We start from the raw sequence: 16,251 nt of genomic DNA on the forward strand, positions 1-16,251 counted from the left end.
GTATGTGAGAAGAAAAGTAGGATGTGGAAGAAGGGTGATTAATCTGGAGAAGGTCAGTGTGATGCAGTCACAAAAGGACATTACATACATGATTGATGTGAACCGCACAAAAGAACACATATATTCTTTTGTGTCTTTACGAGCCCTGTAATAATAAGTGTGCTGCTGCTGCTAAGTCATTTCAGTCGTGTGCGACCCCATAGACAGCAGCCCACCAGGCTCTGCTGTCCCTGAAATTCTACAGGAAAGAACACTGGAGTGGGTTGCCATTTCCTTCTCCAATCCATGACAGTGAAAGTGAAGTTGCTCAGTCATGTCCGACTCTTCAGGAACCCTTGGACTGCAGCCTACTAGGCTCCTCCATCCATGGGATTTTCCAGGCAAGAGTACTGGAGTGGGTTGCCATTGCCTTCTCTGGAATAATAAGTGTAGATAAAGAAATAAACATTCCAGTTTGAATGTAGATCACGATGGACTTGATGATTCAAACTTTGTTAATTGGACCCACTTATACCCAAATAATCCTTCCTTTAAAATAAATGTCATCACATTCAAACTATCACAGATAATCTAATGTGGAAATAGAACATTTGTAAATGTATTAAAAGAAATCACAACAGCAGAATGGATAATAAAAGCTTAATATGCTACATCTTCCAGATGACATTTCCTTTTTATCATAAGTCTCAAAATAGTGTTTTAGTATTAAAAATATATGCATAATATTACATATGTGCTGAGTTTCTCAGTCATGTCCAACTCTTAGCAGCCCCATGTACTGTATGTAGCCTTCCAGGCTCCTCTGTCCATGGAATTTTCCAGGCAAGAATACTGGTGTGGGTTTCCATTTCCTACTCTAGAAATTTACATAAACATATATATATAACAGGGGCTTCCCAGGTGACTCATTGGTAAAAAAAAAAAAAAATTCACCTGCCAACACAGAAGCTGCAGGAGATGTAGGTTCAATCCTTGGGTCCGGAAGATCCCCTGGAAGAGGAAAGGTCAACCCACTCCAGTATTTTTGCTGGGATAACCCCATGGACAGAGGAGTCAGGTGGGCTACAGTCCATGGTGTCACAAAGAGTCAGACATGACTAAGCCTCAGCATACACACACACACATATATAACATACAATCATAGTACATATTTATATAGTGCTTCCTATAAACTTAATCCTTTTTAAAAAACTTTACTATTGTAAATGTAAATGTAAATGTCTTAACTATTGTTGTAACCCCCATTTTCATAAGAATATACTGAGCACAAGGTCTTGCCAATGACAAAAAACACAAAATTTCCTACCTTAAATTCTTTCAGAAACAAAGCATGGTAGACAGTTAAGTCAACTAATTAAGAAACTAAATAACCACTTAAGTTACCTTTGCTGATTGTATATAATAAAGAGAGAAAAGTATTAGAAATGCTCATAAATAAAAATACAAAAATATAGATATATATTAATATATAGGGATACAAACATAGTACACATTTCCGTATTTAAACAATTATTCTTCATCTTCACTAAAATCTTCCTCAAAACCTCCACTGACTATAGTAGTCTCAATAAATAATAGACTTTACACATCAGAAAAAAAAAAAAAAAAAAAGCTCTGAAAATCTTCTCTTGAAAGGCCTGGCACTTTGGCCTCACCCTAGAGCATGTGCAGTTTCTACCTACTTCCCTAGTTTTCTGGTCTATTCCATTATTTTATCCATGAAATTGAAAGTGAAAATGCCAGTCACTCAGTTGTGTTTGACTCTTTGTGACTGCATGGACTGAAGCCTGCCAGGCTCCTCGGTCCATGGAATTCTCCAGGCAAGAATACTGGAGTGGGTAGCCATTCCCTTCTCCAGGAGATCTTTCCAACCCAGGGAGGGAACCTGCTGCTGCTGCTGCTGCTGCTGCTGCTGCTAAGTCCCTTCAGTCTTGTCCGACTCTGTGTGACCCCACAGATGGCAGCCCACCAGGCTCCCCCGTCCCTGGGATTCTCCAGGCAAGAACATTGGAGTGGGTTGCCGTTTCCTTCTCCAATGCAGGAAAGTGAAAAGTGAAAGCAAAGTCGCTCAGTCGTGTCTGACTCTTCGAGACCCCATGGACTGCAGCCCACCAGGCTCATCTGTCCATGGGATTTTCCAGGCAAGAGTACTGGAGTGGGGTGCCATTGCCTTCTCTGAGGAGGGAACCTAGGTATCCTAAATATCAATTAATTATACATTTACGGAATAAGAGAAAAAAATCATTGATTTAATATTCTTTTTATCTTTCAGCATGAAATCTGTGGTTAAACTACTTTTACTCCAGGAAAGGAAAAACCAAGTAACTCTTTTTGATCTATTCCTGGTGTTGTTTCCAAATCTCTTAAAAAAAAAAAAAAAAAAGGGGTGGGGGGAGAGATAGCTCACGGTGGAAGGAGCATAGGATAGGGAAGAAGACATTGATTAATTTTTCAGTCTCCCAGTCCCAAGTGATAGAAAACTCACGGCTAACTCTTTAAATTCATATTCTGTCCATTCCAAAAGGAAGAAGTTACATTTTGGTAATAGATTATGTGATGATGGTTGTTTCTAACTCAGTTTAAAAGACCGGAATTTGTTCAGAAGAACAAATCAAAGTACATTTGTGTAGTGTTACTAATAGAATTTCCATTTAGCTAAAGCACAGGTTACCCAGACTGAATGATTAGGGAAGGTAGCTGATGATCAGCTTCCTATAGGAAGCATAGGCACAGCTTCCTATGCCATGAAGAATGTTTCTGATTTTGTCTTGAAAGTAAAGGGAAATACTAATAATTTTAAGTATTGGAAGGTTGGTAAGATAGAAAAGTTGAAATTGTAAGATTAAGAGCAGAGAAAACAAATAGTGGTCACTCAAGAAAAATTTAATAAAAATTGGAAAGGGCAGCACTCTTATGGAAAGCATGATTGGAAAAGTAGTGTATATTTGATAGATGTTAAAGAAATACAGTGTGCACCTTGGTGACCCATTCGATTCGCAAAGTGGAGATAATTAGGATAACATTAACATATTACTGGCCTCACAGAATAGTATGTTAATGCAAGCAGGCAGTATAGTAAAAGAAGCCAAATTTGGAGGAAGAGATGTCAAAAATTTAGTTATTAATGTCCATTAAGATTCCAAAGGTTAACAATGCATTTAATTATACATTAGGGAAAACCTGTAAATACTGTTAATTAGATTAGTTTAAGCAAGTAAGCCCTTTACTATATTTCATTTGACATTCTTTCAACAACTATAAAACCAGCAAAAGGCAACTACTCCCTAATAGACTCTTTGTAAAAGAGGATAACAATATTAAATAAGTCACAGATCTTGCCCTTGAGGGGCTTTCCAAGTGGCATAGAGGTAAAGAACCTGCCTGCCAATGAAGGAGACATAAGAGACGAGGGTTCAATCCCTGGCTTGGGAAGATCCCTTAGAGGAGGGCATGCCAACCCACAATCTATTCCAGTATTCTTGTCTAGAGAATCTCATGGTTAGAGATGACTGGTGGGCTACAGTTCATAGGGTCGCAAACAGTCAGGCACAACTGAAGCGACTTAGCATGCATGCTTGCCCTTGAGGCTATAGTGCAACCACAGACTCTATATTATAGGTGAGGCAACTTCCTCCAGGGATAGCAGAGGTTTATCAGTCTTAAGTGCTGTGTTGCCCTTTTAATAAACATTTTGCTAAATGCAACAATAAAATGCATACAAATTATTCTCTGCTTACCATTAACAATAACAATGATATCACGGAAGTCAATTTCTCCCCTAGCCTCCACTCTTCCTTCACACCTGTATATACCTTCATCACTTTTATTGATGTTGAGAATCTGCAGATTATTGTTGGCTAACATAGCGAACCGACCTGGAAAGTAAGCAAAGAAGAGGAAATGATATCAGTAATTGAAGGCAGAGTCCAGCATGCTCTAAATTGCTAAGTATTAAAATATGGTACTTGTCTGACACTATCCAACTTTTCATCAACAAACAAATTTCAATTTGAAAGTAAAATGTAATTTCATGACTTCGATTTTTCCACTCTACAACTGCCTTGTTACACCTTTTTGTGAAAATACATTCAAGAGTTTATTTCCACATAAAATGGTTAAGCTATTATTTTCCCCTTGGTACTCTGAATGCAGAAAAAATACACAAAAGAACAAAGCTGAGGGATTAGATATTACAGACAAGAAGATATTTTGACTGCAAATATATAGCAACTTGGGGATGGAAATGGGTTAGAGAATTGATTGAATATCCTTCCTCACACAATAATTAAACCAATAATTGCACATATCCTGAGGAGGAAGCTAAATATATAATACTATTCAAGTCAGGTAGAGGACATATAAAATGATCATATCTCAGATTTATTTGAAATATTTTTTTCTAGATCCAAGATAATCCATTTTAGGAAGGAATACATTAGACTTCGTTACCTTTATCTCAAGATTCCATTTTATGTGTGAGTGTATGCACATGCATATGTACAAAAATAGCTGTTATCGGGCATGCATTAGGTGATTGCTTGAAGTACTCTGGCTAGCCTAAGCAGCATCTCAGCCTGACCGTATTTTCCATAATGCCTGGTCTTAAGTTTTACTCATCATGATTTTGTTGCAGTCTTAAGAACTTTTCCCTTGTTATCAAGTAAAGAACATTATTATATCCTGTTCTATTTTGAAACATGTTATAAAGGCAGTATTCTAAATTTCAGTAGTTAATTCATTCATAGATAACATCAGACATGATGTTTGCTAAGTACTGTATTTGAGCACATGGATGGATAAGAGAAACACATCCTTGACCCGCTTAGACCTTTTGGTAAGGCAGAAATATCTTTAAGATACCCACTTATGGATATATACTGTTAAAGAGTATTTCTGGGGGCTCTTCCAGTATTTATTACTCTTCCCCCATTTGCTGGCTTAATAGACATGTTAGGACAAACAAAGAAGTCACATGAGAAAGTAATCTCCCAGCATCCCTCAACCTGGATCACTGAATGAATGCAATGGGTTCAATGCTTGTCTCTCATCCTACAACCCATTGGCCTTCACATGAGTAAGAAACTGCTGTGATATGAAGCCATTCATATTTCGTGTTCATTTTTCATAGCAATTCCTTAAGTCATAGTAGAAGTTTGGGCTTTAAATACAAATAAGGAAATTATTAGACTATATTAAAACAGGTAAGAATGTGGTAATTGATTGTCTAAAAGACAGGTAATAAGGAAAGAAAATTTGGAGATTCTGAAGCTGCCTCAGAGAGAAAATACCAATTATTAAGCTACATATATATAATTTTCAGTTCAGAAGGTTTAAACATTCCCAAAACATCTATTTCATCTTTTGGTTGACCTTGAGATGACATACAAAAATGTTTATACAGATGCTTTTTCCTGGGAAATTTTCTCACCAAAGAAGAGACTGAAGAGAAAGAAAGGCAATCGGCAGGAAATACAATTTATAGTAAGGACTGGAGGAACTCAGAACTCCTAAAACATCATGACATTCCAAAGCAAATTTAAAAAATATTCTATTCAAGTGTGTTGCTGGAAATTAGAATGAGACCTATACAAAATAGATGCTAATGACCCAGACAACCACAATGGTGTGATCACTCACCTAGAGCCAGACATCCTAGAATATGAAGTCAAGTGGGCCTTAGGAAGCATCACTATGAACAAAGCTAGTGGAGGTGATGGAATTCCAGTTGAGCTATTTCAAACCCTGAAAGATGATGCTGTAAAAGTGCTGCACTCAACATGCCAGCAAATTTGGAAAACTCAGCAGTGGCCACAGGACTGGAAAAGGTCAGGTTTCATTACAATCACAAAGAAAGTCAATTCCAAAGAATGCTCAAACTACCACACAATTGCACTCATCTTATATGCTAGTAAGGTAATGCTCAAAATTCTCCAAGAGAGGCTTCAACAGTACGTGAACTGTGAACTCCCAAATGTTCAAGCTGGATTTAGAAAAGGCAGAGGAACAAGAGATCAAATTGCCATCATCTGTTGGATCATAGGAAAAGCAAGAGAATTTCAGAAAAACATCTACTTCTGCTTCACTGAATATGCTAAAGCCTTTGACTGTGTGGATCACAATAAACTATGGAAAATTCTTAAAGAGATGGGAATACCAGACCACCTCATCTGGCTCCATAGAAATCTGTATGCCGGTCAAGAAGCAACAGTTAGAACCAGACATGGAACAATGGACTGGTTCCACATAGGGAAAGGAGTATGTCAAGGCTGTATATTGTCACCCTGCTTATTTAACTTACATGCAGAGTAGTATATCAAGCATAATGCTGAGCTGGATGAAGCACAAGCTAGAATCAAGATTGTGGGAGAAATATTAATAACCTCAGATATGCAGATGACACCACCCTTATGGCAGAAAGCAACAGGAACTAAAGAACCTCTTAATGAAAGTGAAAGAGGAGAGTGAAAAAGCTGGTCTACAACTCAACATTCAAAAAACTAAGATCATGGTATCTGGTCCCATCACTTCACGCCAAATAGTTGGGGAAACAATGGAAACAGTGACAGACTTTATTTTCTTGGGCTCCAAAATCACTGCAGATGATGACTGCAGCCATGAAATTAAAAGACGTTTGCTCCTTGGAAGAAAAGCTATGACCAACCTAGACAGCATATTAAAAGGCAGAGACATTACTTTGCCAAGAAAGGGCCATCTAGTCAAAGCTATGGTTTCTCCAGTAGTCATGTATGGATGTGAGAGTTGGACCATAAAGAAAGCTGAGTGCCATAGAATTGATGCTTTTGAACTGTAAAGTTGGAGAAGACTCTTTGAGAGTCCCTTGGACTGCAAGGAGATCAGACCATTCAATCCTAAAGGAAATTAGTCCTGACTATTCATAGGAAGGACTGATGATGAAGCTAAAGCTCCAATACTTTGACCACCTGATGTAAAGAGCCTACTCATTAGAAAAGACCCTGATGCTGGGAAAGATTGATGGCAGGAGGAGAAAGGGATGGCAGAGGATGAGATGGTTGGATTACATTACTGACTCGATGGACGTGAGTCTGAGCAAGATCTGGAATTTGGTGATGGACACGGAAGTCTGGCACGCTGCAGGCCATGTGGTCATAAAGAGTCAGACACAACTGAGTGACTGAACTGAACTGAACAAAAGATGTTTGAAGAAAGCACTACTTGAGTCATTCATGAGTAATTGGATATTGGGAGTATTTAACTATTAAAGACGATCTATTTATTTCATTTACAGACTTCCAAACATTCATTATTGCAGAAAGGAAATAAAGGAAATCATAATATTCAATAAGGTGTCTGCTTTATGTTTCTTTAAGCAGGTTATTTTATAAGTCCCCTTTTCTGCTCATTCTACAGCAACTGAATGGTTTGTCACATCTACTCTTATGCCTTCAATCAATATTTTGATGATTCACAGTTTTTCTTCAGACCAGATGATCCCTGTGATTCCACAATTGTTTCAGTCATCTAGATATATACACTTAGAAGAACTGTAAATAATTCAATTTCAGTATGTGCAAAATTTGGTTATCTCCACCTAAAATCACTCCCCAACTCTGTCTTTAGAGGTCTTTATATTGAGCTAGATGCCGAAGGCAAATTCTTTGAATCATCTTTGATTTCTGCAGTACCCTCAATCTGCATATCCAATTAAATCCATATCCTATCACTTCTCCCTTTATCACTTCTTAGTCTAAAATTTCCTTTTCCCTCAGCAATTATTTCCTTCAGATTTGAGCAACTCTCTTTGCCTGAAGCTTTGCCTTGACTCTCATCCAATTCATTTTCCTCACTGAAACACTAATGTCCTTCTAAATACATATTAGCTCATGTCACTGTCTTAATTAAAACCCTCTAGTGATGTCACCTTTGGATAAATTCTAAAAGCCTCAATAGAGATGTCAAGGCCATGTTGAAATGGCTCAACCTTCTCTTCCAGATTCCTTTCCTATTAGTCTTTACTTACAAATCCTAGTTGTATTTATCTGTTATTATAAGTATTCTAGTTGCACTTATTTGTAAAGTTTAGTTATAATGAACTTAATTCAGTTCTGGAACATGCCACTCATGCTTTCACCTCTGAGCTACTGCATATGGTGTTCTCTCCATTTGAAAAGTCCCCACCAGTCTTTAGCTGGTTAATACCTTTTCATCTTTAAAGGTTGCTTTTTACTGTCAGCAGGCATTTTGGATACTTCCCTCTGCCCTAACTGATTCAAGTGCTCTTTCCTTATCATCCTCTATCACCGCACTTTCCCTATCATATACCTCAACAATCTTGTGTTCACAATTCATCCACTGATACTTTTACTAGAGTACTAACATATTAAGGGCACTAGATTAGTTCATCTTTTTAACTATGAATCACCATCACTTAGGACAATAGATAAGTGCAAAATAACTGTTGAATGACTTTTTATTAATATACTGGGAGTAGATTTCATATTTTTTTTTTCTGAGCAAGATGATTTTATCCATAGCTTTTGATGCAAAACTGGTACTTTATTAGAAAATGTTTAAAGCATATAGGAAGTTTCAGAGATAGCTTTCAAAATGGTTAAGAATGAATGGGCAACTCCGATAATGTACCCTTCCATCAGGGTTGACACTAAAAGTCAACATATTCAACTTTCTAACAAAATGTGACACTATCACTTTACTACCTAAATGCTTGGATTCTCTTATGGATTTCTTTCAACAAACAACATGGAACATCTTCACTTCAAGTAGTCTGGAAAGTATTACTTCTGCATATTTGTCAAACAGCTGCTATCAAAAGCATGGTTAATAAATCAACATTTCCAAACCTTCATTGTTTCATATGGATACTTTAAACTTTACTCCTGTGCCAAGTTAAGGCTTCAGAAAGTTATCTGGACACATTGCATTATTCTAAATCCCCATATATGTTCCATTCATGATTATAAATCTAAATTTATTTCATTGGTTTTGTTAAAAGAATCATACATATATAAAAATCTGAAGAATATTCTTATAAATTCAGTATAAATGTAAAAACTGTTCAATAATGAAGTATGTGGCAAGTTTCTTAAATATTAAAAGATTAGAAAAGTGTGTCCATCTTCACAATTCCCCTACATCCCTTATATTCCAAAGTAAAAACAAATTTTACAACTTAAAAAAAAAAAAATTCTACATTGTTTTCCCTGAAACTCAGTGTTAAGTTTCTATGTTTAACTCATTCCCAAGAAATAACAACTAATGAGAAGGAACAAGAAAAACAGACATTATTTACTGAGTTAAATAATATTACTGAGTTAAATATATTTACTGATATAAAGTTAATATTTCTTCATTCACTTAACAAATATTTATATATGTCTGTTTTATTTAAAATTCTCAACATTCTTCAAAATGCATATAATAGGGGTGATATACATATACATACACACACATACTTATGGACCGTAGAGAAGGTTGGACACCAAAGAATTGATGCTTTCTAAGTGTGATGCTGGAGAAGACTCTTGAGAGTCCCTTGGACAGCAAGGAGATCCAATGAGTCAATTCTACAGGAAATCAACCCTAAGTATTCATTAGAAGGACTGACGCTAAAGCTGAAGCTCCAATACTTTGGCCACCTGATGCAAAGAGCCAACTTATTGGAAAAGATCCTGATGTTGGGAAAGACTGAAGCCACGAGGAGAAGGGGACAACAGAGGATGAGATAGTTGCATGGCATTACCGACTCAATGGACGTGAGTTTCAGCAAACTCTGGGAGAGAGTGAAGGACAGGGATGTCTGCCATGCTGCAGTCTATGGGGTTACAAAGAATCAGACATGACTTAATGACTGAATAACAATAGTGGCTGAATCATATTGTGTGTAAGGCAGAAACCAACATAACAGTGTAAAATAATTACCCTCCAATTAAAAATATTTCAAAAAATTTAAAAAAGGATATGATAATTTATTATTTAAGATTAAGAATATGAATTATGTACAGAGCAGTTAGAAAAGCTGTTCAAAGCTTTCAGTTAAGTTAGTTTAGTCACTCAATCCTGTCTGGCTCTTTGCGACCCCCAGGGACTGTAGCAAACCAGGCCTCCCTGTCCATCACCAACTCCCAGAGCCTATTCAAACTCATGTCCATCATGTCAGTGATGCCATCCAACCATCTCATCCTCTGTCATCCCCTTCTCCTGCCGCCTTCAATCTTTCCAAGCATCAGCGCCTTTTCTACTGAGTCAGTTCTTTGCATCAGGTTAGCAAAGTATTGGAATTTTAGCTTCAGCATCAGTCCTTCCAATGAACAGTCAGGACTGATCTCCTTTAGGATTGACTGGCTGTATCCCCTTGCAGTCCAAGGGACTCTCAAGAGTCTTCTCCAACACCACAGTTCAAAAGCCAAGGAAAGTGTGGAGCCATGATGGAAATCCAGCCTCACATCATTTCATCATGGGGTACTGGGAAAATGTATAAGTATAGCATAGAAGCATCAGCCCTCCATCAGTAGTATACTTGAACATCAGTCTTCGCTTTGAGTGTTTTCCCTTGTGTGTATTAAAACAAACAAACAAACTCATTTTCAAAACCTTTTATAATTAAAATGTATGATATAAATATGTATACTTGAAGCCTAAGATTAAGTTATCTGAAAATGTTTAGACAATGTCATTTAACTGCTATAAATGTATTGCTTCCTTTATTATTGAGGGAAAAAAAGCAAAAAATATACAGTCTACTCATGCAATTTCATTAGTAAAATCTAAAGCAGTTATCTGAAAATAAATATATGTCTCATTGACTTATGACACTAGAAAAAAAGTTTTAGTCAGTAACTAACAAGCAGTGAAAATGCCACACCCAGAAAAATTCTCTAAAATTAAAAAATAAATTGACAATAGTGATCATGAAATATTATCTGTACATATTCAAAAAGAGAAGCTATCTATTTTCTCTTCTTTATGCTGTAGAAGTTTCATTTCTTAGAAACATAAAACAAAGACATCCCAGATAGAAAGTACTGAATATTTTAAAAGACTCAATTATTTTGTACCTCTCTGTAATGCAGGTGCCATGAAAAATATTCTAAATTGAAAATACTCCCAATTCACAATGGTAAAATAGCATAATGTAAGGAAATTATGCATTCAATTCCAGATGTCATATTATTCTGGAATTTTAGCTCGGTCTGAATCAAAATCATGAAGACAATTGGAATGAATGTACTTTTCTCACAATTATCCACATGTATCTTACCATAATATTTAGAATATGTAGGTATCTTTGAAAGAACAGTGCCAGAAAAACTAATAGGGGGATCAAGTCTGAATTATAAAATGTAGACTTTCAATAGATCAGGACAGATTCCTTTATTTATTCAGTATCCTTGAACTTGGGCTTTCCTGGTGGCTCAAATGGAAAGGAATCTGCCTGCAATGCAGGAGACCCCTGTTCAATTGAGGAAGATCCTCACTCAGGGAATGGCAACCCACCATCTAGTTTTCTTGCCTGGAGAATTCCACGGATGGAGAAGCCTGGCAGACTACATACAGTCCATGGGTCACAAAGAGTTGGACACAACTGAGTGACTATCATTTTCACATTCTTGAACTGTTTGTATATACATTTTTCTTGACTGGAGCAGAGGTCAGGAAACTTTTTCTGTCATCTCCAGAAAGTAACTATTGTGGGCCAAACCATCTGTGTCACAGTTGCTCAACTTTGTTCCAAAGCAGCCACAGACCATATGTAACAATTGGGTTTGGCTGCATCTCCATAACACCTTAATAAAACAGCAGAGGGGTTGAATTGAGCCTAGGGCCATAGTTTGCCAACCCCTAGTTTAGAGCTCTGATGTTCCCTAAACAATTGTTTGATACTTAGGGTCAATCCAATTGCTATATTTACTCAAGCAGATTCAGTCTCCTTAAAAAAATTGCAATATTGTTAGAACATATAACTTAGGGAGTTACCAAAATACTAACTGTCGGATATAGCGGTGACTTCCTCATTATGATATAACCAGCTGACGACAGGTGCGGGTGAGCTGCTGACTCGGCAAACCACTTCTGCATTCTCTCCTTGTTTGAACTCTTGAGGAGATACCACTTCTCTGAAAGTGAGTTTTTCTGTATAAGAAAGTAAAACAAACCAAAGAAATATTATTGCTCATCCCCCTCAATAACATATTTCAGAATTATTGTTTATGGATGCTGTAATAAAATAATTAGGTAAATCTAGATCATTTAAAACTTTACCAGACCATCTGATTCTCCTACCCAATAAATTCCCACCTCACTGAGAATAAAGTCCAAAGTCTTTACAGTGCTATATGAGGTCCTATATGAACTGGAGTCTATCTCATAATTTTTGATCCCAATTTTTCTTCTCTCCTCCTAATCTCTACTCCAGGCACTTCCTTGAACACTCCAGACTTGGTTTCATTCTGGGGCATTTGCACTCTCTTAAATTCCATCAAATTCTTGCCCAGTCTCCACATACAAAATAGTCATCACCCTTTATTTCTAAACTACTTAATGTCTTCCCTATAGGATTCTATAACATATATATCTAGCATTTATACATTAGTTTTAGCTTACTTTTTGTCTCCTGTTTCTACCTTCTAAAATGTTAGCACCAAGTGGCCAGTGACATTTTCTGTTTTAGTCACTAATGAGTCTTTAGGAATTAGAATATTGTCTGCCATATAGTAGACATCCATAAGTGTATCAAATGAATGCATGGATGTGGATATTTATGCTTAATGAGAAATTTTCACAAAGGTAATTCACTGTTCTTACTAAACACCAGGAATTTTCCTTTGTATCATTTCAAATGACAGTTTTTTCCAGATACTAGTCTATGAAATGATGTTTTCAATTTAGTCTTTTGTAATTTATGAAATTAGTACAGCAAATGGGCATATAAAGAAGTAAAACATCTTTCTTTGAGGGGTTTAGAAACTAACAGGAGGGAAAAAAAGGTCAAATCAGGACAAATGAGGACAACAATGTTCCAACAGATTGTTGTCATCTTAAGAGGAAGTATGACTATGGCACACTTTTGGCCCTTTTTTCAACACAGCTGTAAGGAAGACATGACCTATGAGCTAGCATTCTAAAACTTTTATAGTTTTTCATTGGTATAAATGCTAACTACCACAAATTAATTGCACAGTAATATTCTAGGCACATTGTGCATGAATTAATGTAGTCCTCAAAGCAACTCTATGTATGATGTAAGTACTACTATTATACCCATTTTATAAATGGAAATTGAAAATAGAGAGGGTACCCAATTGCTCAGGACCACAGAATTAAGTGATGGAACCTGGTTTCAAAACCAGGGAATCAATGATCTTCAGTTTTCCTAAACAGGTTGCTACTGCTACTGCTAAGTCACTTCAGTCGTGTCCGACTCTGTGCGACCCCATAGACAGCAGCCCACCAGGCTCCACCATCTCTGGGATTCTCCAAGCAAGAACACTGGAGTGGGTTGCCATTTCCTCCTCCAATGCATGAAAGTGAAAAGTGAAAGTGAAGTCGCTCAGTCATGTCTGACTCTTAGCGACCCCATGGATTGCAACCTACTAGGCTCCTCCATCCATGGGATTTTCCAGGCAAGAGTACTGGAGTGGGGTGCCATTGCGTTCTCCGCCTAAACAGGTTAAGGATTCCTAAAAGTAGGAATGAGGAATTAATCAATTTCAAGTCATAAAATGAGGTCTAAGCGTAGAACACCTTGTTAATGAAAACACCTGGAGCTAAGAATCTGGTTAGAAATTTTTCTTCTTTATATGAGTTTTCAACTTTTTCTCCTACCTAAAGTCTGTCAACTTATCCTTCCCCAGTTCTCATTCTTGACTGTTCCCTGCTGTCACACAGGATATTTTCTCTAGTCATGAGCTTTTAAAGTGAAAAAAGCATTCCTAATAAGTTCTGTAACACTAAATAAACTGTTATCTATTACCTAACAGATTCTTAATGGCATCAGAAAACTAAAACATTTTCATCTCTATTATTTACCCAATAGATTTGGCTCCATCTACATGTTTATAATCCACTGTAACCTTTTATCTGTCTTATTTTAGAGACGTACTATGGTAAAACATAAATAAGCTGATATATGTAAAAGTCTTATTATTACACTGTCCAGCACATAGTTAGTTCTCAATGAGTACTAGCTTCTATTGTTAAGTGCATTTCAATTTGAATTTTTATAAGAATTTATAATTTCAATCAATAAAACATAAATACATGACTTACGGTAAATTTCCAAAACGACTGTAGCTTCTTGTGTCTGTCCTTTGGCATCTGTTGCTTGGCAACGATATATCCCTGCATCTTCTATATTTGCATTGTAGATGGTTAATCTTGATCTAATACCTTCCTTTTGCACTGATACCCTCTGTGTTGAAATTATCTTCTCCCCTTGAGGATTATACCAATCTATACTCTCAGGTTCACCAATTGCTGCAGAGAGCCATAGAAAAGAAATGCTTGAAAATATGTTTCAAGTGTTTGTTTTGATATTGGCATTTACTATTATGTAACAACTTTAACAATCTAGAAAAAAAATGTAAACAGAATACTCAAAATCTGAAAATCTTACAAAATTGAAAGTAAACACAAATGCTAGCACACATGTTCATCCTTATTTATCCAACACTGAGGATTAAATCTAGTCTGAGTAAGCAAAACCCATAGGAAATGGGTTTTCCAGTATGGTATTTAAGCTATGATAAGAGTAAACTTTGGGGCTTCCCAGACGGCTCAGTGCTAAAGAATCCACCTGCAATGGAGGAGTCGAGGTTCAGTCCCTGGGTCAGGAAGATTCCCTGGAGGAGGGCATGGCAACCCACTCCAGTATTCTTGCCTGGAGAATCCCATGGACAGAGAAGCCTGGTGGGCTACAGTCCATAGGGTTGCAAACAGCTGGACACTACTGAAGCGACTTAGCACTTGCATAGTGTAAACTTTACCACAGTGATCTATGGATTATGATTATTATATCTAAGTACTGAAACTGGCTAGGCAACTGAGTCCAAATAACATTCCATTTGATAGACGTGTGTGTGCCTGTTTGCGTCCGACTCTTTAAGATCCCATGGACTGTAGCCCACCAGGCTCCTCTGTCTATGGTATTTCCTGGGCAAGAATAATGGAGTGGGTTGCCATTTCCTTCTCCAGGAGCCCTTCCCAACCCAGTAACTGAACCCACATCTCCTGTGTCTCCTGCATTGGCAGGCAGATTGTTTACCCACTGAGCCATCTCCAGTAGACATAATCCAAATTGAAACACGATTATGAACATACTTTCATCTGCTCAATTCTTTCTGATAGAGTCAGGAAATAGCACTGTCCCTGCCATACAGCAGAGCTCATAAAAATGTAAATCTTCTATAAAATAAACTTTGGCTTTTGTTAACAGAATTTTGAATTAATCTCTCAAGTTGTTAAACTTGCATAGATAAGGCCAATGACTATTTTTCAAATGAATCCCTAATCTTCTCTTTTTCCAACTGAAATGAGTAATTTCATCAGTTGATTCTAAAACTGTTAACTATTTAATCATATGATAATTAGAATGTATTGAAACGATACTTATGGTGGTAGGCAATTACAGCCAAATCATTACAGGGTAAACATTTATTTAAGTTTTCCAATTCAGAATCTAGGTTATTATCCTCTCCGTAAAAGCTGAAGCTTCCCATGTTTACTTTTAGACACCAAAAGGATGTATTTCACCTAATTGCTTGTGAGATAATTTGTGGAAGCAGCATGCACTATTAACTGAAAAGTTTCGGGGGAAAATGCATAAAGTTAACTAACATCTTTTGGGACCTTTTTGAAGAAAATTGTTCCCTCTCCTTCTCTTTTCCCCCCAAAATGGCTTTAGAAACAAATTATCTTCCTTCCTATATCAAATTAGAAATGATGAAGAAAAAAGTATGAAAGAAGTTTAGTTAAATCGTGAATGATTTTAGTTATGTTATATTCAGTTTTTCTAAACAGAGCCATAAAACCGTAGTAGTTACAGGGTAACTCATCTGGGGGAGGTACTTGTTTTAATTCCCTCTTCTTCCATCAGGAAGTTACAAAGGAATCATTTAAATGTGCATTACTTTATATATGAGAAATACAAAATCCTCATTTTACACAGTAAATTATATAGGATATTTCTGTGAAATATTTTGGACATTTTAATTCTTAATGATATGGAAAAAATTCATTATCATGGAGAGTTTATTC

The 16,251-nt window shown here is 36.7% G+C and overlaps 1 protein-coding gene across 2 annotated transcripts in view; it reads right to left on the reverse strand.

Moving 5' to 3' along the window:
• Positions 1-16,251, reverse strand: part of NCAM2 (neural cell adhesion molecule 2) — a 564,637-nt gene that overhangs the window by 214,649 nt on the left and 333,737 nt on the right. For both annotated transcript variants that reach the window (XM_002684635.7, XM_024993808.2), the window contains exons 3-5: positions 14,266-14,472; positions 11,986-12,129; positions 3,738-3,875 (exon numbers count right to left, since the gene is read on the reverse strand). In XM_002684635.7, coding sequence (XP_002684681.3) covers positions 3,738-3,875; positions 11,986-12,129; positions 14,266-14,472 — 489 coding nt within the window. The remainder of the gene's footprint in view (positions 1-3,737; positions 3,876-11,985; positions 12,130-14,265; positions 14,473-16,251) is intronic.

The sequence above is a fragment of the Bos taurus genome, chromosome 1 (assembly GCF_002263795.3).
Source record: "Bos taurus isolate L1 Dominette 01449 registration number 42190680 breed Hereford chromosome 1, ARS-UCD2.0, whole genome shotgun sequence".
Taxonomy (NCBI): Eukaryota; Metazoa; Chordata; class Mammalia; order Artiodactyla; family Bovidae; genus Bos; species Bos taurus.